Source organism: Giraffa tippelskirchi, chromosome 9 (assembly GCF_054371585.1).
Source record: "Giraffa tippelskirchi isolate mGirTip1 chromosome 9, T2T-mGirTip1v1.2.pri, whole genome shotgun sequence".
NCBI lineage: Eukaryota > Metazoa > Chordata > Mammalia > Artiodactyla > Giraffidae > Giraffa > Giraffa tippelskirchi.
In genome coordinates this window covers 150,149,629-150,176,281 of record NC_137283.1, presented here as the reverse complement: position 1 = coordinate 150,176,281, position 26,653 = coordinate 150,149,629, and the positions used below count along the sequence as shown (strand labels likewise).

The window sequence follows — 26,653 nt, the reverse complement described above, 5'->3', positions numbered from 1 at the left end:
AGAGGTCACAATCGGCTGTCTGTAAGCTGAAGGCCCGAGAAAGCCAGTGATATGGTTCCAGGCCAAACCTGAAGGCATGCCATCCAGGGGAGGTGGTGGTGTGTGCCTGGCCCAGGTCTGCAGGCCTCAGAAGCCGTGATCTGATGTCCAAGGCCTGGGGAGGAGCAGGTATATGATGTGCTACCCTCCACCGGCTCACCCTGCACCTCCTGTAGGGAAGCACAGGAGCCTGACCCCTCTTCACAACCATTTCTTCCAAAACTGCAGAGGCCGGCACTGGGGCGTGTGTCTACACAGAAACACCGTGAGCATGAAATTAGAAAGAGCTCAGTACGCTTGGAAGCAATATACTAGCATTAGTTCATATTCAGTGGTGGATGTGTATGCGTGCGTATTGAGTCATTTCAGTCGTGTCTGACTCTTTGCCACCCTATGGACCACAGCCCACCAGGCTCCTCTGTCCATGGGATTCTCCAGGCAAGAATACTGGAGTGGGTTGCCGTGCCCTCCTCCAAGGGATCTACCTCACCCAGGGATCAAACTGGCATCTCTTCCGCACTGGTGGTGGGTTCTTTACCATTAGCACCACCTGGGAAGACCCATTCAGTGGTGGATATGTTGCTATTAACTGTGGATGTTAATGATTTATGATAATCTGATTATCAAAGGGTTCAATGACTCCTTCAGGGGCCATTTTTACCCCAAGTGAAAGTTGCTCCTAGAAAAGTCTAACCTCTGGTGTCCTAGGCACCCCGTGAGTTCTTACCCAGCTTCCTACCACTAAGGAAGCTACAGGCATGTAATCGGATCCATTGTGGGCAGAGGAACACAGCCCCACAACAGCATGCTCCAATCCATGCCACAGGGCTAAGAGGCTGCTTCCATCCTTCACCCTCCAGGCCACTCAAAAATCCAACTTCTCACTTTACAGTTCCTCCCATGCGAGGAAAAAAGATTGGAGCCAGTGTTTTCCCTCATTTTCTTTTCTAAGATGTTTGACCTCTCAGCCCTGCCACTCTTAGGTCTGGATCTGAAATAAACACTAGATCTCAGCTCTGGAAAACAGCAAAGCACTGCTATAAATGCTGGTTGTCCACCCACCATTTGACTTCCACTCCTTTTCGGTAATACAGCTCAGGTTTGGGGTGGGATACTGGACCTTGCATGATTAAAATCTTGTTTCCTACAAACACACACCCCTACCCCTCTATTTCCCTGCAGGTGGCCATCGAACTAGTTTCCCATCAAAGGCTTGAAAAAGGAAGTGTGGCAAGGGACCATTTAAAAAGATATCTCCTCTAAGCCCTTTCACCCTTTCTTAATCTTCTTCCAGAAAACTGAAATACAGACAGCCACCTTTGAATGTGAGGCGAAAACCGAGCTGGAGATGATGATAAGACATAAACAGTCTGGATCCTTGCTCTGAGATCAGAGGCCAGGCAGGGCAGGCTCGGGACTCCTGTGTGAAAGACACGGCCACTCCATTCTTGTCTTCCCCAACTGCTGTCTCAGGTGTTCTCTCACAGGTGCTCAGAGTTAATCTTGGTTAGCCAATACCTGCTTAGCCTTTTTGCACTTTTCCCCTACATTCTAGCTAAATTCTGGAGCTGAGGTCCCTGTCGTTTTCTGAAAATTAGAGGGGAGCCTGGTTGATATATCCCCTAAAAAATGTATTGGAGATGATCGTTCTGAACAGGACTAACACTAACAACAACAACAAAAAGGGACGATAATGAAAGTCTGCTTTGATTCCTGATGTCTATTTTTGTCTTATGTTCTTTCTTCATTTCCTTCCATGGACCAGAGCTCTTCAGTTTATACTGTTCATGCGGTTGAGGAGGCTCCTTTAGTGGTCACTTATCTCTTACTGAGAATATAAAACTGATGTGTCAGGGGGCTTCCCTGGTGGCTGGGTGGTTAAAATTCCATGCTTCGACTGTCAGGGGCAGGGGTTTGATCCCTGGTTAAGGAACAAGATCTTACATGCCTCATGGCACAGCCAAAAAATAAAAATAATGCATCTTACTTTCTATCTGGGGAAACTATATTTTAAACCTTAAACTTTAAATATTAAAACTAAAAAATTAATATAGTACACCAAAGAAAATGCAGCAATAGTCATTAAATTGGAAGTTCAAGGTGACATGGGGAAACAAGAGTACAGATTCAAAGGCAGACAAGACCATTAGTTACTGAAATACATGATGAAGTGTTTGAGGCAAATGTTGTATTGTCTTCAAGTTTGAAATGCATCAAAAAATAAGATACATTGATCTTATGAAGATACAAACCCTCCAGCACCATGATCTTTGGACTTCCTACCTCCAGAACTGTAGGAAAACCTGTGTTTGTTGTTTAAGCCATCCAGTCTGGGGTCCTCTGTGTGGCAGAACCAGCTGACTACTACAGGCTCCTGTGCTGTGCTGTGCTCAGTTGCTCAGTCCTGTCTGACTCTTTGTGACTCCATGTACTATAGCCCTCCAGGCTCCTCTGTCCACAGGGATTCTCCAGGCAAGAATACTGGATTGAGTTGCCAGGCCCTCCTCCACAGGATCTTCCCAACCCAAGGATCGAACCTGGGTCTCCCACATTGCAGGCGGATTCTTTACCAGCTGAGCTACTTGGAGAGCCAAATATAGGCTCCTACCCTCCTACAGAGACTGGGAGATGCCAGCACTATCTCCTTTAATACTTCAGATTCAAAGAGATGGCTCCCAAGGCCTACGCTCTAGAGCCTGCAGGCCATACCACAACTACTGAACCCCACACGCCTAAAGTCAGTGCTCCAAAACAAGAGAAGCCACCTCAATGAGAAGCCGGAGCACCACAACTAGAGAGTAGCCCTTGCTAGCTGCAGCTGGAGAAAGCCTGCACGCAGAAATGTAGACCCAGGGCAATCAAAAAACAAAACATCTGTAAACAGATGCCACTCCAGTATTCTTCCCTGGGAAATCCCATGGACATAGGAGCCTGGCTGGCTACAGCCCATGAGGTCTCGAAGAGTTGGACATGACTTAGGGACTAAACAGCAGCAACAGCAACAAAGGAAGTTATACCTTATCAGATAATACACAGTAGAAAAGCTCATGTCACATAGACTGGCAAATTACTATCCTTCACTGATTCCTTTTCCACTAGGTGTGTAGCTTGTCTTAGGTTCTCATTCTTCCTTTCATCTGGGTGGGGTTGGTCATAGAGTATGCTAGCACATTTAAGTAATAAATGGCCTTAATAAGTCACCTTAAGAGAAAGAAAGAAAGTGATTCCTCCCAGGGCCTTGAGAACATACTCCTGAGGTGTAAAACTGGTAAGAGAAAAAAATGACAAGGGCAAGATTTTGAAATAAAGTAGTCTAAGAAAAGGGAAGTCAGGGGCCTGGAGCCTGGAATGAGGTCAGGTTTCATTTCAAGTTTAGTCCAGCTAAAAGAAACATTAAGGTTACCCTTAATGACAACAACAACAAAAGGATGATGATGAAAGTCTGTTTTGATTCCTGATGTCTATTTTTGTCTTACGTTCTTTCTTCCTTTCCTTCCACGGACCACAGCTCTTCAATTTATATTAGTCATATGGGTGGGGAAGCTCCTTTAGAGGTCATTTATCTCTTACTGAGAATATAAACATGATGTGTCAGGAGGCTTCCCTGGTGGTCACACTTCTCAAAATAGAACCAGTGAAACCACAAAGCAACTTGCATAGGAAGAAGAAGTCTTCAATAGTCAGGATAAAGGAGGTCAAGCCAAAGTCTCCAGAATGTCAATAAGATACAAAGACTAGAGAGTGATGATGATGATGATGATGATAAAAACGAAAGGTGGGTTTGATTCTGACATTTGCACAGACAAAAAAATGTGGGTTGAAACTTCATTTCTGTGTTGGAATAGAGGGATATTCCTCTATTATAAAACAGTAATAATAATAGGAATACGGTTATATTTGCTATTCTCTATTATATTCTCTCTCTATTCTCTATTATAAAACAGGAATATTCTGTTCCCTGACAACATTTCAGCCCATAATTTTACCATCTATTGATGATCCTGGACTGATAACATTTTCATTAACACTAGAAAACAAGCAGTAACTGAACATGTATTCATTCAACAAATATTTATTGGACTCTTGCTGAGAAATGGGAACTTGGCAGACATCGAGACAGCAGCCGCCCCTGTTGACCATCTCCTCACACACTGTGACCAGGATCTCTTTCTGTGTCAACCACACTCTCCATCTGAACCATGGAGCACAGTAATTGAGTTCAGTGACTATTTCCTCAATTCATCCCACAAGGATGGCATGTGGCCAGAACCATTTTTAGATGTCTGGATGAGAAGTTAATTCACTACACACTGTGAAATTAACTCCATACAGCAGTTCTTCCAATTAACTAGATTGCTGAAATCAGACGGAAGGGGTTCAGTTATTTTGAGAAATCATTTTCTAGGTGTTGAGTATAGACCAAGGGAAAGTTTAAGACCGGGGAGTCCCAATCCAGAATTCCCTCTTCTCCTCCGGCTTCTGTCACTCCTGAGACAGGCTGGGACCTGGACAAAGGTCTCATCAAGCTTCAAAATGCAAAGACACTATGAAGGGTGAAAAAGTGCTACATGCATGCACAGTTGAGACAAATTATGAGCAACAAGATACAAAAAGATCAAACCTCAACTGCCACTACTGAGGTGTTGGGAGCAAAAGCAAGGTACTGAGTATAAGCCGACACACAGCACCACCAAGGGGGTGGGCAGACCACCTAAGCCACCCCTCCTGCCTGACCCACGGATCCACCCCCACCCTCACCCCACATAAGGGACCAGCTTCTCCCCCTCAGGATCGAGCGAGGGAATTTGTTTCCCTTCCCTAGAACTGTAGCAAGAATTCCAATGAAACAGAGCAGGACCCTATGGCCCTTGCCCCACCATGTCCTCAGCCTGCCTTGTGTCTGTGGAAAAGCTTTAGCCACACACTAAGCTGAATCAGAGAAGTGAGAAAATGAAAAACTAAGGAAAATAGTCAAAGGAGACCAAATAATAATAATGTAGTCATTAACCATAGTCAAGGACTCTTAGGTCCTTCTCAAGGGCTATTGATAATATTCTGAGCTCTATCCTGTGAGCTGTCTTATAGATACATAAACTCCCACCAGTTAGAAGTTAGCTACAAGATCATCAGACTGTAGCCATGATATAAACTGCCGCAATTCCAAGAACTGTCCTCCAGGAGATGAGAACAAACCAACCATGGAACCATGGAACCAAAGATTAATTGTACTTGAAACAATCAAGATGACCCTGGTCAGACCATCCATGACCAATCTGGAGATGACTGTCGGAGCTGACTGCTGTTTCTGCAGGCAGCCCCCTCCCTCTGTCTATAAAAGGGCTTGCCCACAAGAACACTGGAGTGGGTTGCCATTTCCTTCTCCAGAACAGCCTGCTGCCATGTATCTTAGTTAGCTCATCTCTTTATTTAGTCCCTTAAGGAATGCTATCCAAGAATGACTGACTTGCGGAAGCTGGTCAGGTGGCCGGGGGAGAATCGCTTTAGGAAACTCAGGAGAGGGTGGTAGAGAAGAGAGGGGCGGAGCCTGAGCGTTGGGAAACTCGGCCGGAGGACCCAGAAGTCGTCCGTGGCTCCTTGGCAGGCCCCCGTCCCAGGTCCCGGGTCCCCGAAGTCACCCCGGCGGCGCCCAGACTGACAACCGGAAGGAGCCTCTTCATCACCACCACCCCCCAACCCCCCGAGCTGGGGCCGCGGGGCGTGGAGCCGAGATTCGAAAGAGCAAGAGCGATTTAAACTGAAAACCCCGAAGAGAGTTTCGGAACTGCTTTTGTGGTTGCGAACTCGACAGACAGTCTCAACCTGAGCGAAAGTGACCTTGGCTGGACCCGGCAGGCGAGGACCGCGCCCCGCCGATCGCAGGAACCGGGTGCGGAGAAGGAGCGGGCGGTGAGTACGAACCCAGGACGCGTCCCCCCAAATGTTCTGTCTTCTCCCGCCACCCCGGAGCCACCAGCCTGGAGACCGCGGGGTTGAGCCACCTGCCTGGCTGACATCCTGCGGGAGACGGGTAGCGCAGGGGAGGGGGCTGGGAAAGGCCCGAGGAGGCCGCTGCTGGGACACGGGAGAATCCCTAAATGTTTTGCGGTGAGCTTGCTCCTCCGGAGCGCTAGGAGGACTTTGCAACTTGCGGGTGAACAAACGATAATAAATTCCCGGCTGTTCTAGAGCTGGGCTCCAACAGGACCGTTGGACTCTGTTGTACACCCTCCTCCGATATGACAGACCTGGTGGGGTCGGCCGCTGCTAGTTTGATTAACAGAAGGGAATGGCAACCCACTCCAATATTCTTGCCTGGAGAATCCCAGGGACTGCGGAGCCTGGTGGGCTGCTGTCTATGGGGTCGCACAGAGTCAGACACGACTGAAGCGACTTAGCAGCAGTAGCAGGTCGCAAAGAGTTGGACACGACTGAGTGACTAACATGTAGTGAATGGTATTCATTACAGAGAAAGTTAGGATGGAAAGTGGATGTAGGAGAAAAGAAGGGATAACTGAGCAGGAGATGGCAGCGGCGGTGGGGTGGGGGTGAGGGAGGAAGTGAGTTCAAAGAAAGATCAGAGGAGGTAGTGGCTCATGGAATGAGCAGAAGAGCCAACAAAACGTGGGCTTTCCTTGCTCTCACCAGAAAAGGGCTTTTTTGGAGGGAGGATAGTTGTTCAAAGTGAATTTGGCTTTGTAATGTCATGATTATTTTTTTTAAATGAGTAATTACATTTGAAACTTAAGAAATACTTCCTGGATATAAGTGTTATTTTTCTTGTTTTTCAACAGGGCTTCCTCAGTCTAGGACTGAAGACTTTGGGCAGTGCCAGGAGGAAGAGGTATAGACACACCCCAGGCTACCTTTTGCCGGTCAGTCTCCTAAAACTGCGGGGAGGAATGTCACTGGCTCACACCACAGGTCATCTTTTGCTGATACTGCTGCTGATAGAACCCGGGAAGACTCTGGGCAGTGAGTGTCCTGGATCTGGGGCTCTGGTGGGGGAGTGGGGGACATGAGAAAATGGGGAGGGAAGGGGCTCCACCCTGGTGGGCAGCTGTGCACCTGCTCTTAGAATGGTGAGGGTGTGGTTTAGCTGGACTGGCTGCCCAGGAGGTGACACCCTGCCTTCCGGGACCCCGCCCAAGGCAGGGTGCCTGGGCCTGTGCTCCTGTAGCAACTTTTCCTCTCCTGGCAAGTCCCACCTCCTACTCCAGTAAAACTTTCCGGATGCCTAGGGACCCATCATGAATGTGGCCTGTGTCCTATGGCATCTTTCTTCCCATTTTATTGAAAGTCTTGTCTCTTGAGATAGATTTTAAGTCCCTAGAAAGCAGACATTGTCTTCTGTTTTTGCTTCCTCAGAAGCTGGCGTGTGCCTGCTTAGTCACTTAGGTGTGTCTGACTCTTTGCCACCCTACGCTGGAATGTAGTCTGCCAGGCTCCTCTGTCCATTCTCCACACAAGAATACTGGAGTGGGTTCCCATTTCCATCTTTAGGGGATCAAACCCATTCTCCTGCATTGCAGGCAGATTCTTTACTGCCTGAGCCACCATATATCAGATAAATCTTCCTGCTGATGGTATATGGACGGAAAAGATCCAAAGTGGCATCAAAGTGTTTATCTAAAGCTCAGATACTTTAAGGTGTGGCAGGACTGAGGATGCAGCAGAGGAGGGGGTCTGGGATAGAGACCCCTCCCTCTGCAACCAGGCCCTGGAGGAGGAAACTCCTAGCCATGCCTGTGGTTTTCTCTCACAGATGCCCACTCTCTGTGCCTTGATCTCACTGTCAAACCTCAGTCCAGACCTAGACAGCCCTGGTGTCAAGTCCACGGCTCCGTGGACACAAAGCCTTTCCTCCAGTATGACAGTGACAGCAACAAGGTCAAACCTTTGGGTGTCCTGGGGAAGGAGGTAAATGACACGAAAGCGTGGACTGAATTGAGCCAAACGCTGGGAGAAGCAGGAAGAGAGCTCAGGATGGTCCTGTCTGTCATCAAACTGGACAAAAAGGAGATGAGAGGTAAGTATGGGAAGGGAATGGGGAGCTGGAGACAGCAAGAGAGGGGTAGGGGCGGAGTGCATGCGGGGAGGTCCTTCCTGTGAAAAGACTGAACACGATCCAGCCTTAGAGACCTGGTGGACCTGATGGGTAAGAGGGGGCAAGTCATGGTCAGAAGATCATGGGCCCCTAGATGTGCAGACACACTTGAGTGACTGGGGAGGATGGACTGTGGACAGTCCAGAAAGATTCCTTGTGTGGGGGGTGCACAGGTCCTCCCACCCTGCAGGTCAGGCTGTGTTGTCAGCATGAAGCCGATCAATGCTCTGGTGCATCCTTGCACTTCAGCCTCAATGGACAGACAGCCCTCCTACTTGACACCATGAGCATAGTCTGGACAGTCATTGATCCTGGAGCCACAGGGATCAAAGAGGAGTGGGAGAACAACCAGGAACTGGCGGAGTATTTCAGGAAGATCTCAGTGGGAGACTACAGTTATTGACTTAGGCAATTCCTGGAACACTGGGAGAACCTGCTGCTCCCAGAGCCCACAGGTAACTGAGTAGGGTGTGTGGGAGGCAGGGGAGGTGGTAGCTTCCTTCGAAGGTCTAGTGCCTTCATGCCTAGCACATATGTTTGTGCAATTGAAAATATGATGGATGGATGGAGTGACTGATCTCTTGGTGGACTTCCTGTCTGGAGAGTCAGTGATGGGCGTTGCATAGGATTTCCCAACATCCTCCTTTCCCAGCCCACCACCCTCAGCACAGGAGCCCCCTTCCTCATTAACCAATGACCCAGTCCCCTGGCACTGCTAGATGGTCCCCAAATCTACATATGCATTATGTTTCCAGGCCTTCTCTCCCCTCTGTTGTACTGATCCTTTAACCAACTCTAATGTCACTTAATGAAGCCCTTATCCCTTCCCAGACAGAATTAAGGATCCCCAATTGTGTCCTCCTCAAAAAGGACTCCTCACAGTAAACATGTCCACTGGAAAGATAATCAGATCAACATTTGCTATCTCAGTGAATCAGATGGCAAGGAATCTTCCTGCAAGGCAAGAGACCAGGGTTCGATCCTTGGTAGGGAAGATTCCCTGAAGTAGGAAATGGCAACCCACTCCAGTATTCTTGCTTGGAGAATCCCATGGACAGAGCAGCCTGTTGGGCTACACTCCATGAGATTGCGAAGAGTCGGACATGGCTGAGTGACTACACAACTCAGTAGAAATATTAGCTCCGCAAAGACACAGCACAAGCCCATTCATCGTTCCACATCCGGACCTGAAGCGTGGCTACACAAGAGTCAGTAACTATATGGAGAACATGTGCTATCTAAGGACAGCAAGTGCTGAGGAAGGTGTATTCTGAGAGTTGACAAGGCTTTTGCTTTTTCATTTTAGAACCACTAATAATGGCCCCAGATATCGGCCAGTCTGCATCCATCCGGTTGGTCGCTCGCATTATCCTATTGATCATCACCCAGTTAGTTCTAATTGCTTCATCGTCATGAATCTTATGAAGAAATCAGGGACCACAGCAGGTGAGAAGCCGGCTGGCCTCTAGCTCCTGGGCAGGTTTGATCTGGTCAGGACTTGGGAGAGGTGAGCCTCGGGTCTCACCAAGCCCCTCCACTGGATCCATCTTTACCTACATGATGTCCTTTCTTGGTCTTGGGCCTCCACACTTCCCTGTAGGTTGGGAACCACTCTGTTGTTGGGGTAGAAGAGGCTGGTGTGGGCAGCAGGACAGTGCAGTGGGAGTGGGGATGAAGACAAGTGTCTTCTCCTTTGGGGGCACCGGGTATAAGATGTAGACATGGTGGGGTGGGGTGTTGTCCTGAGATCTTACTCAGGCTTTCCCAGTCCTTTGATGAAAAAAAACCTTTTGTTCTCTGATGATAGCGTTATCTAGCTCCACATTTTCCCCAATGTCCTAATAGCTATTCCATCATCTGGATGTTTCTCCCTGGACTATGAGAAGGTACAGTGTTAAACTGACTCTGGGTGGCAAAAACTGACCCTGATGACAGTCTGGCAGTTTATCTAATATACTACCTTCTACTCAGAGTGGGATTTAACAAGAAGCTAAAGAAGCTCATGCTTAAGAATTCCTTCACTTTCCACAACTGTTGATGGGCCCTTAAGATGTATTGACTTGGTCATTTTGAGGGTTTGCAAAAGTCAAATATTTGCTCACAATCAGTTAAGGCTTCCAGTTCTATTCTTTCCATCAGACTTGCCTTCATATGAGGTGGAATCGGGGTGAGGGGGCGGAGGTTGGCATTTTTAAAATTCTGTTGAGAAGATAATGCATTAGGGCTATACTTAGGTGATTAATGAGACATAATTTATGTGTTCACACTCACTTACATGTATAGTTAAGTTACCGCATGCTTTTATGGGCTGAATGTGTTCTTCTTAATTCATGTGATAAAATCCTTACCTCCAGGAAGACTTGTTGAAACCACTCAGTCGGTGGTGTGTGGTTACACAGTCTGTGTTGTGATACAATAGGAAGTATACGTTTGGTCAAAGTCCTGGTTCCTGGAACAGTTTCTAAAACCCACATTTTGGTGTCATATTTGGTGTTCTGAGGATAGAAAAATAGCGTTTCTTTAGAGACCTAGCAGACTAATACATATGCAGAAACCACAGTCAAGTGCTAACTGCTTAGATGTCATGACACAAAAATGTGAGGCTACCAGTTGAATTATCATGTAGATTAATATATGTATTAACATACTGACATGTTAACGCATAAAAATGTATCCAGAACAGAAGAAAGGATAAAGTGTGATATAGCCATAAATGGAACACTATAACCCAATAAATAAAGAATAAATTACTACAGTAAAAACATAGATGCCTCATAAAAAGGATTTGAGAGGCAAGTGCTGGACACAAAAGAATATATACTCTGTGGTGCTCCTTTGTGTTGTGTTACATTATTGTGAGGTTTAACTGGATTGTTTTTTTTAACATGTATTTATTTTTGGTTGTGCTGGGCCTTCATTGCTGTGTGTGGGCTTTCTCTAGCTGCTGCTCTCTAGTTACGGTGCAGGAGCAGCTCATAGTGATGGCTTTTCTCATAGCAGAGCGCAGGCTCTAGGCTGCGGGCTTCAGTAGTTGGGGCACACAGGCTCAGTAGTTGCAGCTCCCACGCTCCAGAGCACAGCCTCAGTATTTGTGGCCCGTGACCTTAGTTGTTTCGCAGCATGAGGGATCTTCCGGGACAGGGACTGAACTCGTGTCTCCTGCATTGGCAGGCAGATTCATTACCAATGAGCCACCAGGGAAGCCCCTCACCAAATTATTAAAAAGACATTCTAAGCTTAATTCTAAATCTTATCTCAATAATGTATGGATGAAGATTAGATGTTGCATGACTTGCAACCAGGAAATTATGCATACTGGAAAAGATATTATTTAAAGACTATCCACAACCTAGATGGATCCTTATCAGGTGGTCTAAACTAGCTCATGCACAACAAAACTGAAGAGAATTAGCTCCTGGATTAATATTTCCCACGTAGAAAGGGTGACTGCATTGAACTGGCTAACAGAGAACACTGCTGACCTCAGAAACACCTAAAAACAATGCTCAAACAAACAGGATGTTTGAGCTCATACATTCATACCAGGATGAGAAGAAGAGAGCATCAGAAAAAATTTTAACCTTTCAGTTTTCACTAATGTCTAGACAAACTTGAAGTTTTCTCCTCTCAGGAATATATTCAGTGATGCAGAGAATTCAATTATACATTGTACCTTTTTTGCCCAATGAGAATCACATGAATGTTTATTGAAACTGCTTTATTTTAGGGGCTCAAATGTGTTGAAGTCCTTATTAGGTGAAGGAGACCTCACCTGGAAATAGGGTGTATGCAGATGTAATCCAACCAAGGTCAGGGTGGATTAGGGTTGGCTCTAATCCAGTGACTGGTGCCTTTACCAGGAGGCACGCCTGGTAAAGAAATGTGGACAAGCCAAGAAGAGATGGATATAGGAAAACAAGACATACGAGAAGAATGTCATGGAAGGACAGAAACAGACACTGGAGCTACGCAATGCCAAGGGTTTCTGGCAACCACCAGTGCTGTGCGTAGTACCTCAGTCGTGTCTGGGTACTACGTGTCATGGACTGCAGCCCACCAGGCTCCTCTGTCCATGGGGATTCTCCAAGCAAGAATACTGGAGTGGGCTGCCATTTCCTTCTCCATGCAACCACCAGTAGTCAGGAAGAGAAAAGATGGAGCCTCCCTTTGAGCCTTCAGAGAGGGCCCTACTGACAGCTTGATTTTGGACTTCTAAACCTCACAATCTTGAAAGAATAAATCTTGGTTGTTTCAAGCCATAGCGTTTGTGGTAATTTTTTATGAAGACTTCACTGTCCCAACCAAGCTTGCAGGGGCTTAGGCTGCATTCCCAGGGCAAAGGGAACTGGTGAGCAAGAAGGAAGGCCAAGAGAGCAGTTTTAGAAAAGAGCCAAGAAACAGACCCAAGGACGTCTAGAAACATGACACCTACTAGAAGAGGTAAGAAATACCAGCGAAGGGAACACTGATCAATACATGACAACAGGAGAACTGGCTAATCCTGTAACTAAAAGAGGATTTCTATTTAGCACAATACACAAACGTTCATTTTAGGTTGATTAATGCATGAAGGCGACTGTTCGTGGGCACTCAGGGCTATTAGCCAGTAGGAGCACGTTTGGTGAGTAGTTTTAGATATGGGGCTGGGGCATTAAAAAAGAGAAGGCACGTTTCCAGGTAGAACCCAGACAGAAATCTAAAATTCCTGGCTAAGCCCTGGGACAAAGTCCTGGCAGCCAGCCCCTTCCCAGAACCACCCCGAGCTGTGTGTGGCTTTGAGGCAGCTGGAAGGCCCAGTATCTTGGGGAGAACTGGCCAGTGTGACTGTGTGTTTGTGAGAGAGAGAGAGACGGAGAAAGAGGGTATGCGTGAGAGGAGGAGGGCAGAAGAGAGGAGTGATTGTGTTAGTTGCTCAGTCATGTCTGACTCTTTGTGACCCTGTGCACTGTAGCCCTCCAGGCTCCTCTGTCCACGGGATTCTCCAGGCAAGAATACTGGAGTGGGTTGCCATTTCCTACTTAGGTGTGTGGGGCAGTGACACTAATTTGTGATAGGAAGGTGAACGGGAAGAGAGTGAGGGAATGCTGGAAAGAGTGTGTTGGATATGCGGGGAGCAGCCACAACTAGTGTGTGAGAATGTTGGGAACCTTGGTATGTGTGTGTGTTTGTGTGTGTGACTGTGGACAGGTGAGCCTGGCACAGAAGGGGAGTGGACAGTATACGTATGCAGAGGGCCGAGTAGGGGATGCCCTGGGGGACCCAGAGAGGAGGAAGAGAGTGAAGGGAAATGGCTGTGAGGGGAAAGTTTCTCGATGGCAGTGGAAGTAGATGGGAGCCTTCTGTGTGGAACTTTGTGTGAAGGAGGGTGTACAGACTGTGAGGAAGCCAGGGTCCCTGTGGGAGGGGAGCCCGCTGTGGCTTTGCAGAGAGTGGAGAGCGAGTGGGGCAGGCAAGCAGGCCCTTGTGTGTGAAAGAAAGTGTGTGGTGGGTGGGGGATGGGGTGTGCACAGTGGGAAGGGGGTGTGAGGAGACCTGCATGGAAAATTTCAGGGTGACGTGCACAAGGGTAGAAGGATATAAGTGAGGACCATGAAGCATATGTGGGGAACAGGTGTATGTGTGGGGGGCTGTGTGGGAAGCTGGAGAGTCAGGGTGGGCTGTGGGTGATGGAGGGCAGTGTGGACGGTGAGGGGGCTTGTGTGTGTAACTCTGGGGGCTGAAGTGTGGGGAGACAGGTGTGCATGGAGAGTGTGGGGTGAGCAGTGTGTCAGGACTGTTGCTGAAGAGGCCTCAGTGGTGACTGGCTCCCCAACTTCTCCCTTCTCTGGGCCTGGACCCTCTGGCCTGGACCCCGAGGTTCCAAGGGAGCCAAAACTGGCAGGGACAGGGAAGAAGCCGTCATTTACTTTCTTTTTTTAGGTTGAAACACCACACTAAAATATGGGCCTTGTGACAGGTGTCAACTGGGGTCACCTGCCTTCACCAGCTGATGCCTCCCCCAGGCCCAGGGGCTGAACTGCATTCCCTCCCTCAGTTTCTAGTCACCCTGGGGCTTCCCTGACAGCTCAGTTAGTAAAGAATCCACCTGCAGTGCAGGAGACCCAGGTTCGATTCCTGAGTCAGGAAGATCCCCTGGAGAAGGGATAGGCTACCCACTCCAGTATTCTTGGGCTTCCCTGGTGGCTCAGCTGGTAAAGAATCCGCCTGCAACGTGGGAGACCTGGATTCGATTCCTTGGTTGGGACGATCCCCTGGAGAAAAGAAATGCTACCTACTCCAGGATTCTGGCCTGGAGAATTCCAGGGACTGTATAGTTGGACCCGACTGAGTGACTTCCATTTTGGAGCCTCTGAGCAATAGAATTCCCTTCAATCCCCTCCTGCCTACTAAGCTCAGGGGGAGGAACTCCTGTGGGGGGTGCAACAGGTGGAGGAGGGGACCCAACCCTCTCCACCGTGCCCTTCCCACCTCTCCAGGCCCAGACCCCTCACTGTCCCCCAACTCCTTCCTCCCCACCTTGCCCTTCTCCCCACCTTCCCTCATCTCTTACCGCTCATCCTCATCGCAGGTGTTCCCAGGTCTGTCCAGCAGCTCAGGTGGGAAGCCAGGAGCCTGCATGGCAAGACCCCAGATCCACCCTTAGACACTTACGGCCCGTGTGTCCTGGACTCTGTCCAGCAGGAGCAGAAGCAGTTTCGACAGAAAAGTGGGGACTTGGGAGCCTGAGCTGTGACCTTGGAGACTACTCCCCAGCAGCTTTCAAATACAACCTACGGTCCCTCCCCCCGCCCTCCCCCTCCCTTTCCCTTTCCCTCTCCAACCCAACCACACTCCACCCCACCCCTCCCACACTACCCCTTGTCCCCCCTCCAGGAAACCCTGGAGCCAATGCCCACCTTGCCAAATCCTCCCTGCTGTCCTGAAGAGGTCACCCTAATACTACGACTACTTTCCAAGGGATGGTTTGTTTTTTCAGCTAGGTTGATAACTGCGGGATTCAGACAGGATCACATTTCTTTTTCACATGTCCTGCCCTTGGCACTCTCCTTCCCATATAGCTGATTCCTCTCCCCAGTGTGTGTTAGGGCTACTATACTGGCATCCGCATGTACCCTGGGGAAGTCCTCAGCCATAGTGTCTACAGAACATCAGGGGTTAAATGGAGACACCAGTGAGGATGGGGGAAGGGTGGAAGGACACCAAGTCTGGGGTCCCCTCTGCCTGTCCTGCCTTTCAGGGGACTTGAACCCTGTGTCTTAGACACCAGCCTTTTGAGAGCTCCCTTCCTCCCTGTCTGAGTCCCATGGGACTGCTATAACAAGTAACCATACATTGCATGGCTTACAAACAACAGGAACCTTTTCCCCATGGTTCTGGAATCTGGCAAGTCCGAGAGCAAAGCACTGGAAGATGTCTGGTTCACAGAGGGCTGTCTTCTCACGGTGCGCTCACCTTATGGAAGGGTGGAGGGAACACAGGGTCATTTTCTATAATGGCTCTGACCCATTATTTTGACTGTGTGGATCACAACAAACTGGTAAATTCTTAAAGAGATGGGAATACCAGACCACCTGACCTGCCTCCTGTGAAATCCACCCGAGGGACTGTTGCCCGCCAGGCTCCTCCATCCATGGAATTCTCCAGGCAAGAATAGTAAACTGGGTTGCCATTTCCTTCTCCAGGGGATCTTCCTGACCCAGGGATTAAACCCAGGTCTCCTGCATTGCAGGCAGGTACAGAGCTACCATATGATACAGCAATCCCACTCCTGGGCATATATCCAGAGGTGATAGGTGATGGAGAGAGATAAACTGGGAGGTCAGGATTGACATATACACACTACTATACTTCAAATAGATAACCAACAAGGACTTATTGTGTGGCATAGGAAAATCTGCTCGATATTCTGTAATAGCATAAATGGGAAAGGAACTTGTAAAAAAAAAAAATAGATACATGTGTATGTATAATTGAATCACTTTGCTGTACACCTGAAACTAACACACATTTTTCATCAACTATATATTCCAATATAAAATAAAAAATGTTAATTAATTAAAAATAATAAATATTGATATTGAGCCACTTCTCACGTGCCTATTGGTCATGTGTAAGCCTTCTTTGGAGAAATGTCTATTTAGATGTTCTGCCCATTCTTTGATTGGGCTCCCTGTTTTTATTATTGAATTGTAAGAGCTTTTCATATATTTGGAAATTAAGCCCTTGTTACCTGCAAGGGTGACAACATTTGCAAATCTTTTCTCCCAGTCTACAGTTTGCCTGTTTTGTTTTGCTTATGGTTTCCTTTGCTGTGCAAAAGTATATAAGTTTGATGAGGCCCCATTTCTTTATTGCTTTTTCTCAGCTTTTTGCTTTCTGTTTCTACCAGAGTTGAAGCCATCTTGAATTGGCCTTCTTTCATGAACTTTAATTTCTCCAGGATGGTTCTGGGAGGAAGAGAAAGTTTTTTTTTTTTTTTGAATGACAAATAATACTGGATCATTATAACTTCTGTAATTTTCAAAGATTGTACATTATACAAAAAAAAAGGAAAGGCAAAGTGTCGAATTACACACAATCCTTCAAAATGCATTGGCATTGAAATTTTGAAGGAAAAATAAACAAATGGGACCGAAGCAAATTTGCAAGTGATATGCTGGTCTAATTTCAATACTGCTGTGTTTCTGCGACTCAGGAAGCCCGAGGAGAGGGAGAGTAATGAGAGAAGGGCAGGTCAGTGGAACAGTCAGCACACAGAGGACATTTATCAGTTAAGTTTCCCACCCGAACTGGCACCGGAAACAATAACTGGGTTGGCTGAAAAGTTCCTTCAAGTTTTCATAAGATGGTATGGAAAACCCTAAGGAAACTCATTACAATGAAAAGGTCAGTGATCATCCAAGGCAAGCTCAAGATGGGGAAGTAGGAAGCCTTGAGCTCTCCCCTCCATGACCTTCTTGCCAGAAACTCTTCCCTGACCTCTGATCAATTTCTATTAATTAGGGACACCAAAATGACAAAATGATCTAACTAGGAAGATTCTGGCTATCAGCCCAAGCACAGCTCAAGTACACTTCCAAGGAGTGGGAGGAATGAGTACCAAAAGCCCCGGCTGTGACGAACTGGCCCTGGGCGGGACCTCCGCGTGGAGGAACGCCGGGGGCCAGAGAAGTGCTTGCTGAGCCTGCCTCAAAGGAAAGCATCCACTCCTCTGACCTGGCATCCTTCACACCTGCAAAACTGGGATCCAGGTGGCAAAGGGAGAGATGGGTGGCCCCGAGACCTGTCTTGCCTTCTTGGTCCCGCTTCTGATTGTCTGGTTCAGCGGGACGCCCGGTGGTGAGTTGGGGGATGAAACCGCGGGCGGCGCGGGGAAGTTACGACCTGAACAGGGCGGGCGGCCTGCGCGAGGATTCGCGAAACTTCTTCGGGGTGGCGCCGCCGCCCCCTCCTCTTTTCCTTCCCCTGGGTCCTTTGCTCCTCCCCCGAGCTACTTGCCTGCTCTCCGGGGCAGAACAGGGGTGCCTTGGGTGAAGCAGTAATGCGGGGAGTTTGAGAGGTGACGCTAGGAGAAGAGGGGGCCAAACCGCTACAGGGAATGCTGTTGAGGCCCCCCAGGGCCCAGCCCGCCCCTTGGAAGTGGGAGTCCTGGATCCCGGCGGGCTGGGACCCGTCGGCCTCCCCGCGGGGAAGGGACCCAGAACTGTCCCAAAAAGCGCAAGTCCGCGATCTGCGCGCAGCGCCCTTTCTGGTCCCTACTGATGTCGGCCCTTGAAGGACCAGCGCTCTTTATCACCGATCAGTTAGCACCTGCAGGGCGGCCGGGGCGAGGAGAGCTCGGCGGCCGTCCGGGGTTCGGAAAGGGGTGGCCCGCGGCGGGTGGCCGAGCTTCTCCTGGGCGGTGGAGGCGGGAGCTCCGAGCCGGACGGACGTGCGGGCCCGTCTCCCGGGACGCGCATCTTGACGGCCGCCGCCGGTACCGCTCGGGTCAGTTAGGCTGCCTTCCGCCCCGGGCCCCCTGCCCCCGGAACTCCAACGTACTGTATCAGTGTTTGGGCTCGAGCTGTCCTGTCCTGGCAAAGTAGATTCTGAAGTTATGATACTAAATGCAGCTCAACTTGACAGTAACTTCAAAAAGCTTCACAGTCTTCGAGTTGAAACGAAGGAAAAGTTGCCATCCAGAAATTGAGGAAGTAAAACTTCAGCCTTGGACAAAAGGGCCAGCAGAGGAACCCATTTATGATCCTGTACTTGCAGCTCCAGCCGTTGTCTGCACGTGTGTTTTATATCAGCCTAGGGATTTGCTGTCCAGTTATATTTCTTGTAGTACTAGTATTAGCTGTTTTGCATCTTCATAGTATGAAAAGGATTGAACTGGAACATGACATCGGCACCAGCAGTAGTTCCCAAGGGCTGTCTCAGTCCCAGTAGTTCCCAGATGTCTCAGTATGTGAGAGGCAACACACCCAACAATACAACCCCCATCTCCAGTTATCCTACCTCGTGGGTACAGGAGTAGGGCTTGTGAAGTATCACTCTTTTGGAGGCCAGAGCTAAGGTGAATGATATCAAAATACCTATCCAGGGAGAGGAACTCAAAAGATGTACTCTAAGAAGGTGCCTTTTGGTGTACTTTCTATGGGATTTATGTAGATGAAAAAGATCCAGATAAAGAGCAACAAGCATTTGTAAAAACAGTTAGAGATCAAGCTTCTGAAATTCAGGTGACAACGATGCTCCCTGAAAGTTGTAGGCTACGAGATCTTCATCACAGAAATCTTCCTATTACCCATGTGTGAACAGAAGAAGGGGAAAAGCCCATGGTGGATTGCCTTGCATGAACTGGGGTTATCTTAAATTGTTTTTATGGCAGCGCAAATATATAGAGGCCAATAGTCTGCAGGCAACTTCTCAACAAAACCTAGTTCACATGGCTGCTCAGATTGCCTGTGGAATGAGCTACCTGGTCAGAAGAGAAGTCCTCCACAAAGACCTGGTAGCTAGGAGCTCTATCACTGATGACAACTTCAAGTTAAGAGCAAAGCCAATCCCTCTCCAGAGTCTTGTTCCCCTTGGACTCTCACTGTCTAGGGAACAACAAAAACACAGGATCGATGGATGGCTTTTGAAAGTCTGGTTAATAATGAGTTCTCCAGCCTTCCCTGGTGATCCAGTGGCTAAGACTCCACACTCCCACTACAGGGGCCTGGGTTCAATGCCTGGTGGGGGAACTGGATCCTGTATGTCGCAACTGAGAAGTCAGCATGCTACTACTAAAAGAGCCCACGTGTTTATGACTCTGGCCAAACGCCCTTCAGTGGACATCTACCGGTTTGATGTGGCCGAGTACCTGAAAGAGGGTTACCAAATACCCCAGACTCTCAACTGTCCTGATGAACCATTTATGTGATGGCTTGTGCTGGGCCTTCGATCCAGAGGAGAGGTGCAGTTCCAGCAAAGGGCCCGGTGTCTCACAGAGGTCCATGCAGCTCTGGGGGCCTGTGTCTGACTCTCCTCTCTCAGTCCCCCAGGGTCAGGAGGAAGGTGCCTGTCGAGGCCCACTTGGAGCCAGCCAGTCACATACATCACCCAGCATCACAGAAGCACATGTGTCTTCCAGAACATGTGCCTTAGGAATGCTTTAGCATCTCAACTTTCTAAGACATATTTAATGATGTGGAATACTTTCTCAATATCACTTTTATTAGGTTTAGCTGAAAATGTTTGTGTAAATTTTTTACGCATAGTTGCCTTTGAGGTATAGGTATATTCTTACAAAAGAGTTTTAAAATTGTTTAAACACACATATTTGAACTAACGATCTTACTACCAACTGCTTTTTCTTTTCTTAACTTCTACAAGGTAATGCAGTTGATTCACCTTTAAAGTTTTGCTTTTTTTTCACTAGTTTTAGGAATGATTTGTCTTCAACATGCAGTACTTTTCTTAGGAAAACAGAAACCGTCCGGCAGTTATGGGCTAATGCCCCCCACTCCTTTATTACAGAGTAGCTACCTTGGTCCCAAGCGCCATACGGGAATCCACAGGCGTGAGCAGAGGGTAGTGGCCGTCTAACAGCTCTAGTGTCACCTGTAGGCCAGCTGCTGGTGGGTCTTGTTCGTTCCCTGTGGCCCTGCTTATGTCAAAACACATAACCACTTCTATCCTATGACGGCTGGCCTAGCTGAACTAATGATTAGGGGTTGATGAGCACACATGACGATGGGCAACCCCAGTCCATGACCAGAGGCCTCATCTCTGCCAGGCCCCAGGACCACACCGGGAGCCACGTTTACATGGTGTGACTTTCCCCACTGCAAGTGGCATGGCCTAGCTTCAGGACACTCAGGGTCTGTGTTGTGAGCTTTCAAGTAGAAGATGGCATGTAGCACCTTTCTGACCACAGATACCTCTGATGTCACCGGTTCTGCTGGGTCATCTGCCCAAGAAGCAGCTCCAGCCATGCTCATCATTCACCAATTGTGACTGCTTTAGTGCTGGGACAGCAGGTGGCAGCAGAGACCTAGAGTCTGCGAAGCCTAAACTATTTCTTCTGTACCATTCCAGGAAACCTAAGGCCACAGTGGTAGTTAAATGGAGATAGGATAGGGACCACACCCCTGCAGCCCTCGAGAGATTGTAGATTGGTACTTGTCTCTGTATTTCCTCCAGGATATTGTGTACACATACTATTGGGGGATGGGGAGGTAGGGTCTGGAGTCTGAATCTGGAATTCACTAATACGGTAGCCTTCACCCCACGATCATTTACTGGCTACTCAGGTCTCCATGCATGTCACAAGTCCAGGGCATGTGAAATGACAGCTGTATGGTCTGTGGACCCGGTGATAACCACTGTAAGAAGAACCTGGACTGCTGTCCATTGATGGCCTGGTACCCTGCGCATCACTGCAACAATTGGAGCGTCAGGATGATACTACGGTTCCTGTGCATGATGTTAGAAACACACTAGGTGCAGTGTGAATGTGAGAGTAGTTTCTGCTTCTGCAGGTTCACTTACCCCAGTAAATAACCCTGTGGCTCTTTGGGAAAGAATGGAAGGACTTTTGCACTAGATGTGGTGATGAAAGGGCCCTCTTCTTTAGATTGTGGCTTCTGTCTTTGGTGCCTGTGCTCTGAGAAGTGGCTCAGATCTGGAAAATGGGCCTGGATCAGATGTTTGGTAGGGATGGCTACCTTTGGCTTCCTCATCATCCAGCCTCGTGTTCTGTCTCTCTTTCTCTCTTTCAGTGGTACAGTTTGTATCTAGGTTCCTGCCCATCTGTTTGCCTTTAGGATCACCCTGTGCTATGAGCCAGCATCATATTCTCGGCTGTCCGGCCCTGGCTGCAATGAGACTCTCTAATCACTTTGACCACTGCACCTACTTTTCTGCTGACCTAGAGCACCCCCACCTGGAATCTGATTTTTCCACAACTTCCATCCCTGTTCCTGATAGAAGCCCACAAAACACCATGTCCTACCACCATCCCTGACCTTCTGCAAAAGTCATCCTTGAGCTATTGGAGGTGCTTCTCAGCCATGCTTTCCTCTCGGGCTCCATAGAGTCCATCAGGCTTTCCCATGGAGCTGGTGGACTGCACACTTTCCTGCCCTTTCATACCATGTCTGCCCTGGCAGATTCACTTCTCTGAGCCTTGGATCCCCTCCTCTACCACCTGCCTCGGAAGCTCTGGATTTTCTCTTTCATGCCATGTGGGATTCGAAGACCCATCAAAGTGGTAGATAAGCAGCATTTCTTGGCCTTCCTAAGTCCTCTGACCCCTAATTGTGAATTCTCCTTTCTGCAGCTTTGGGTTCTGTGTTGGCCTTATGAGCATAGTAGAGATAATGTTATGTGGTTTCTCTGCTTTCTCAGCCTGTAGCTGGTGTTGGGGGGAAGGCGGGCCTTCCTGCTCTGCCAACCCAGCCCTGCAGCTTTACTCTGCTCTCACATAAGTAGGGGGAAGAGGTATTGGGTCTTCTTCTCCAAACCCCGCCCTCACCTGCGTTTTCCTTCACAGATGCTACCTCTCTTTGCTACAACTTCACCGTCAATCCTCACTCCAACGCTGGAGAGCCATGGTGTGTGGTTCAAGGCCACGTAGATGGGAATGTTTTTCTCTTCTATGACTGTGGTGGCGACAAGATCCAATCCACAAGTCCATTGGGAGAGGAGGTGAAAACTACGAACACTTGGGAAACACAGACAGAAACACTCAGAGACATCGGGGACTTTCTTGAGGGACAACTGCCTGACATTATACCAGAGAAACACATGACCAGGGGTGAGTTCAATTCAGTTCAGTTCAGTCGCTCAGTTGTGTCCCACTCTTTGCAACCCCATGGACTGCAGCATGCCAGGCTTCCCTGTCCTTCACCAACTCCCAGAGGTTGCTCAAACTCATGTCCATCAAGTCCAACTCATGTTCTTCGAGTCTAAGGGTGAGTTAGGAAATCCAAATACTGAAGAAGCACAGTGGGGGCTTAGCTGCATCCATTGTTTATGGGTAAAAAATTCAACTGGAGTTTGGTCCTTCCCTCGTAATCCAGCGGAAGGAGGGAGCCTTGGAGGAGAGAACAGGGCCAGATTAGCTGAGCCCAAGGGAGGTGGACCAAGGTGAGGCAAAGAATTTGTCAAGTCCAGAGCCTGAGCTCTTTCTTTTCCTCGGTGGGGTCAGGCCCTCTGATGCTGCAGGCCAGGATGACGTGCTGGTGTGAAGAAGATGGACACTGCAGTGGATCCTGGCAGTTCGGCTTCAATGGACAAATGTGCCTCCTCTTTGATTCAGAGAATGGACACTGGACCGTGGTTCATTCTGGAGGGAGACACATGAAGCAGAAGTGGGAGAATGACAGAGCTGTGAGCGACTTCTTGAAGGAGGTCTCCATGCAACACTGTCAGGCCTGGCTTCAGGATTTTATGGTGTCCTGGGAGGAAATGTTGAAGAGCGCAGGTGAGACAAGTATAAGGAAGTGGTAGTCCACTCAGTGTGATATGGACCCCCCCTCTGTGTGTGCATGTGTGTGTCTGTGTGTCTGTGTGTGTGTGTGTTTTGGCAAAGTGATCCATCGAAAGTGAGCTGTTCCTGAAACATGGATGGACCTAGAGAGTGTCATACTGAGTCATGTAAGTCAGAAAGAGATGGAGAAATATCATATGACACGCCTTATATGTGGAATCTAAAAAGAAATGATACAAAAGGATTTACAAAAGAGAAAGAGACTCACAGACTTAGAAAACAAGCCTATGGTTCCCCAGGGGAAGGGATAGGTAGGGACTTTGGGAAGGTCATGTACACACCGCTCTGTGTCAAATGGATAACCAGCAAGCTCCCCCTGTATAGCACATGGAACTCTCCTCAATGTTATGGGCCAGCCTGGACGGGAGAGGGGTTTAGGGGAGAAGGGGTACATGTATATCTATGGCTGAATCCTGTCACTGTTCACCTGAAACTATCTTAACATTGTTAATGGCTATACCCCAATTAACAATGTTTTGGGTGTGAATAAAAATAAAAGAATGTAAAAAAAAAAATTTAAAAAGTGAGTTGTCCTGGGAGAACAGTGACCCGGGGGTGCTCTGGCATCCTCCTTCCTCTTCCACCTCCTGACATCTCTCCTCACAGCACAGGCCTTTCCATGATAGAACATGGATTTTTGCTGATCCCAATCCTGTAGACATCTTTTTGATTTCTGGGATTTATTTCTCACTGTACCCTCTTTCCAGAATCTTCTTTTAAATGTCACCAATCCTACTTCTGGAAATCTGTCAATACCACCTCTGCTGTCAGCTCCTGAGGACTCCATCCTCATGTCACCATCTCTGTGTCACAGCAGGACTGAGTGGCTGTGTTGGAAACCTTGCTCCCCCATTAGCTGTCAGAGCCCTGTGAGGACTAGGCTGCTCCCTGCCCCCATCTCACCTGAGGATCTGTCACTGGGGCCTCCATGTGATGGGTGCAAGCTGTCTGCACATTAGGGGTACCTGGGCCAGAGGGGTGAGGAGGCATCTGCTGAGTTTGGAGTCTGGACAAGGGCTTCACTCTTACTCTCCTTGCAGCATCACCGACCACGGGCCCCTCTACAGTCCAGTCCACGGCCACAGGCATCAAGTCCAAAGTCTGGATCCTCCCCATGGTCCTCGCCACTTTCATCATGACTATCTTCCTGAGCTGAGTCCTTTCAAGGAAGAGGTACTGAGGGCAGAATTCAGAGGGAAGGCAGGGGCACAGGGCCTGGTGTGAGGACGGGGAAGGTGAATCCCAGCCAAGCCCTGCCCCTCACTGAAACTCCTCATCCTGGAAATGAACCAGGTGAATAAGACCCAATATCACCTGAGAGCAGAACTCCGACAAGCTCAGCCCTGAGTCCTGAAAAGTCCCCACTGTCAGGCAACATTGTGAAAAGGGAGGGGGCTTCACTAGGCTGAGGGCCTATTGATGCTTAAAGGGTTTAACCAAATCCCCCTGAGTGAGCACAAACTGCTGGCTGGCAGGGCCCAGGGTAGGTGGTGTGAGAACAGCAGGCACTCGGGGCAACGGCAGGACTCACGGGGGCCGAGAGCAGCATGGGGGCTCCACATGATGTGTCAGCGGGGAGGGGACCCAAGGTGAAAGGAGCTGGGCTCTCATCCCAGGAGGAAGGGGTGGGAAAGCCTTTGCAGACCCAACTCCAAAGGCCTGTTCTCACAGGAAGTGGCTTGGTTCAAGCAGGCAAGGGAGGAGCCCCACAGCAGAGACTGTGGGAAGCAGTGAGGCCAGGCTTGTGCTCCTGGAGCAGCAGCAGTTCTGCCTCAGCCTGTGGCCTCCTGGGGACCCAGAGCCTGCATCACTGAGCTGTCCTGCCTTGAGCAGAGGTGCCTGGGGATGGGTGGGCCTGAGCTGGGGTGGAGCCGCCCAGCTGGGCTGCACAGGAAGAGATGTTTGGCAGGGACCCTGGTCCTGAGAGCTGTGTGTGGTGCTGGCTCAGAAGCTGGAGGGGAGTGAAGGAAGGAGGTTTGCCTGCAGCCCCCAAGGCTGTCAGGAAGTAAGACTCCTCCTCCGGGGACCTGCTCCCTGCTCCTTTAGGCCCCCCAGGGGGAGGATCCGGACCTGAGTAAAAGGAGCAGATTGATTTCTCACTGGCTCCAGTCCTGAGCCTAAGCAGGAGGTGTCAGGGCCTGGCGAGGGGGTAGAGGACATAGGAGCTCCTCATTGAGGGCGGGGCTGGGGGAACTAGAGAGGGGCAGCCCCAGGAAAGTGACAGGAGTTCCTCACCCTCCTGGACCAACGCCTCTTTCTTTTCTGCAGATGCTGCTGCTCCCAGGAAGCCTGACAGGTGCTCTGTTGGCCTCAGGACTCGGTCTTTGATTGGCTGCCTTTGTTCTCCTTCTCTTCACTTTAGATCCAGGAGATCAGACCCAGGAATTCGGAGTCGGCCTTCCAGTTATGATGACAAGGTGGCTGCATTGTCTCATGTCTCTTGTCACATCTGGTGAACAGCCTCCTCAGTCTCTTTTTTTTCCCCCAACCTATTTTACCTCTTTCTATTAGTGCTAATTGATGGAATCCCTGCAATGAAATATTCAACTACTTGCACAAGTAATCTCCACAAATAGCACACTTTCTGTCTTCTTCTCAGTTCAGTTCAGTCACTCAGTCATGTCCGAATCTTTGCGACCCCAAGAACCGCAGCACGACAGGCCTCCCTGTCCATCACCTACTCCAAGAGTCCACCCAAACCCATGTCCATTGTGTTGGTGATGCCATCCAACCATCTCATTCTCTGTCGTTCCCTTCTCCTCCTGCCCTCAATCTTTCCCAGCATCAGGGTCTTTTCAAATGAGTCAGCTCTTCGCATCAGGTGGCCAAAGTATTGGAGTTTCAGCGTCAACATCAGTCCTTCCAATGAACAGCCAGGACTGATCTCCTTTAGGATGGACTGGTTGGATCTCCTTGCAGTCCAAGGGACTCTCAAGAGTCTTCTCCAACACCACAGTTCAAAAGCATCAATTCTTCGACGCTCAGCTTTCTTTATACTCCAACTCTCACATCCGTACATGACCACCGGAAGAACCACAGCCTTGATTAGACGGACCTTTGTTGACAAAGTAATGTCTCTGCTTTTTTCTGTCTTCTTTTAGTTTGTGAAAAATCAGATACTTCTCAGTAGGGCAATCTCATTGTTACAAATGATAATGCGAGAAAAATACCATCTTCTATTATAGGATTCAGGGATTCTTTCTATGTTCAGAGAAACAACTTCAGAGTATTTTCAAGAGAACAAAATATGTCTGAATGTCTCTTTTAGTCATTTTATTTGTAATGGTAATATTTGAGTCAGTATCTCGCTATTGCAAAAAACATAAATACTTCAAGTTTCTTTTTCTAATCAAGGAGGGAACTCAGGACATTTCACCCTTTTTCCACCTTATGGGATTAAATAGAACTGATGATTCGGCTACATTTATTGTGGAAGCAGAGAATAAAAAGAATGCTCTTAAAGTAACATACAGGCTAGCTATCGATCC

General features: G+C 48.7%; 2 protein-coding genes, 1 long non-coding RNA gene and 1 pseudogene across 4 annotated transcripts in view; 3 read left to right on the top strand and 1 right to left on the bottom strand.

Moving 5' to 3' along the window:
• Positions 1–18,154, bottom strand: part of LOC145521411 (uncharacterized) — a 19,649-nt gene extending 1,495 nt beyond the window's left edge. Inside the window, exons 1-6 of the long non-coding RNA XR_014065371.1 lie at positions 17,954–18,154; positions 16,374–16,590; positions 15,720–15,911; positions 15,489–15,595; positions 14,694–14,755; positions 10,492–10,638 (exon numbers count right to left, since the gene is read on the bottom strand). This is a non-coding gene — a long non-coding RNA (uncharacterized LOC145521411). The remainder of the gene's footprint in view (positions 1–10,491; positions 10,639–14,693; positions 14,756–15,488; positions 15,596–15,719; positions 15,912–16,373; positions 16,591–17,953) is intronic.
• On the top strand, positions 5,892–12,398 carry LOC145521409 (retinoic acid early transcript 1E-like). The gene is made up of 5 exons (XM_081529980.1): positions 5,892–5,946; positions 6,831–7,011; positions 7,802–8,065; positions 8,317–8,598; positions 9,450–12,398. Exons 2-4 carry the CDS (start codon positions 6,939–6,941, stop codon positions 8,544–8,546), a joined length of 567 nt encoding a protein of 188 aa, XP_081386106.1. The 5' UTR covers positions 5,892–5,946; positions 6,831–6,938; the 3' UTR covers positions 8,547–8,598; positions 9,450–12,398.
• Positions 17,299–26,653, top strand: LOC145521408 (UL16-binding protein 1-like). 2 transcript variants are annotated; one of them, XM_081529979.1, is made up of 5 exons: positions 17,401–17,482; positions 22,167–22,430; positions 22,824–23,099; positions 24,206–24,338; positions 25,434–26,653. In XM_081529979.1, exons 1-4 carry the CDS (start codon positions 17,410–17,412, stop codon positions 24,319–24,321), a joined length of 729 nt encoding a protein of 242 aa, XP_081386105.1. In that variant the 5' UTR covers positions 17,401–17,409; the 3' UTR covers positions 24,322–24,338; positions 25,434–26,653. The 2 variants fall into 2 exon arrangements, with proteins under 2 accessions (XP_081386104.1, XP_081386105.1); XM_081529978.1 differs by lacking the exon at positions 25,434–26,653 and having other exon boundaries at positions 17,299–17,482; positions 24,206–24,400.
• On the top strand, positions 18,159–19,652 carry LOC145520861 (tyrosine-protein kinase RYK-like; annotated as a pseudogene).

Excerpts from the sequence above, each read along its gene's own strand:
- LOC145521408 (XM_081529979.1), top strand. The coding sequence starts at position 17,410 with ATGGGTGGCCCCGAGACCTGTCTTGCCTTCTTGGTCCCGCTTCTGATT. Across the intron at positions 22,431-22,823 it reads AGAGAAACACATGACCAGGG|GCCCTCTGATGCTGCAGGCC; the intron begins GTGAGTTCAATT and ends CGGTGGGGTCAG. Across the intron at positions 23,100-24,205 it reads GGAAATGTTGAAGAGCGCAG|CATCACCGACCACGGGCCCC; the intron begins GTGAGACAAGTA and ends CTCTCCTTGCAG.
- LOC145521409 (XM_081529980.1), top strand. The coding sequence starts at position 6,939 with ATGTCACTGGCTCACACCACAGGTCATCTTTTGCTGATACTGCTGCTG. Across the intron at positions 7,012-7,801 it reads ACCCGGGAAGACTCTGGGCA|ATGCCCACTCTCTGTGCCTT; the intron begins GTGAGTGTCCTG and ends TTTCTCTCACAG. Across the intron at positions 8,066-8,316 it reads GGACAAAAAGGAGATGAGAG|GTCCTCCCACCCTGCAGGTC; the intron begins GTAAGTATGGGA and ends GGGGGTGCACAG.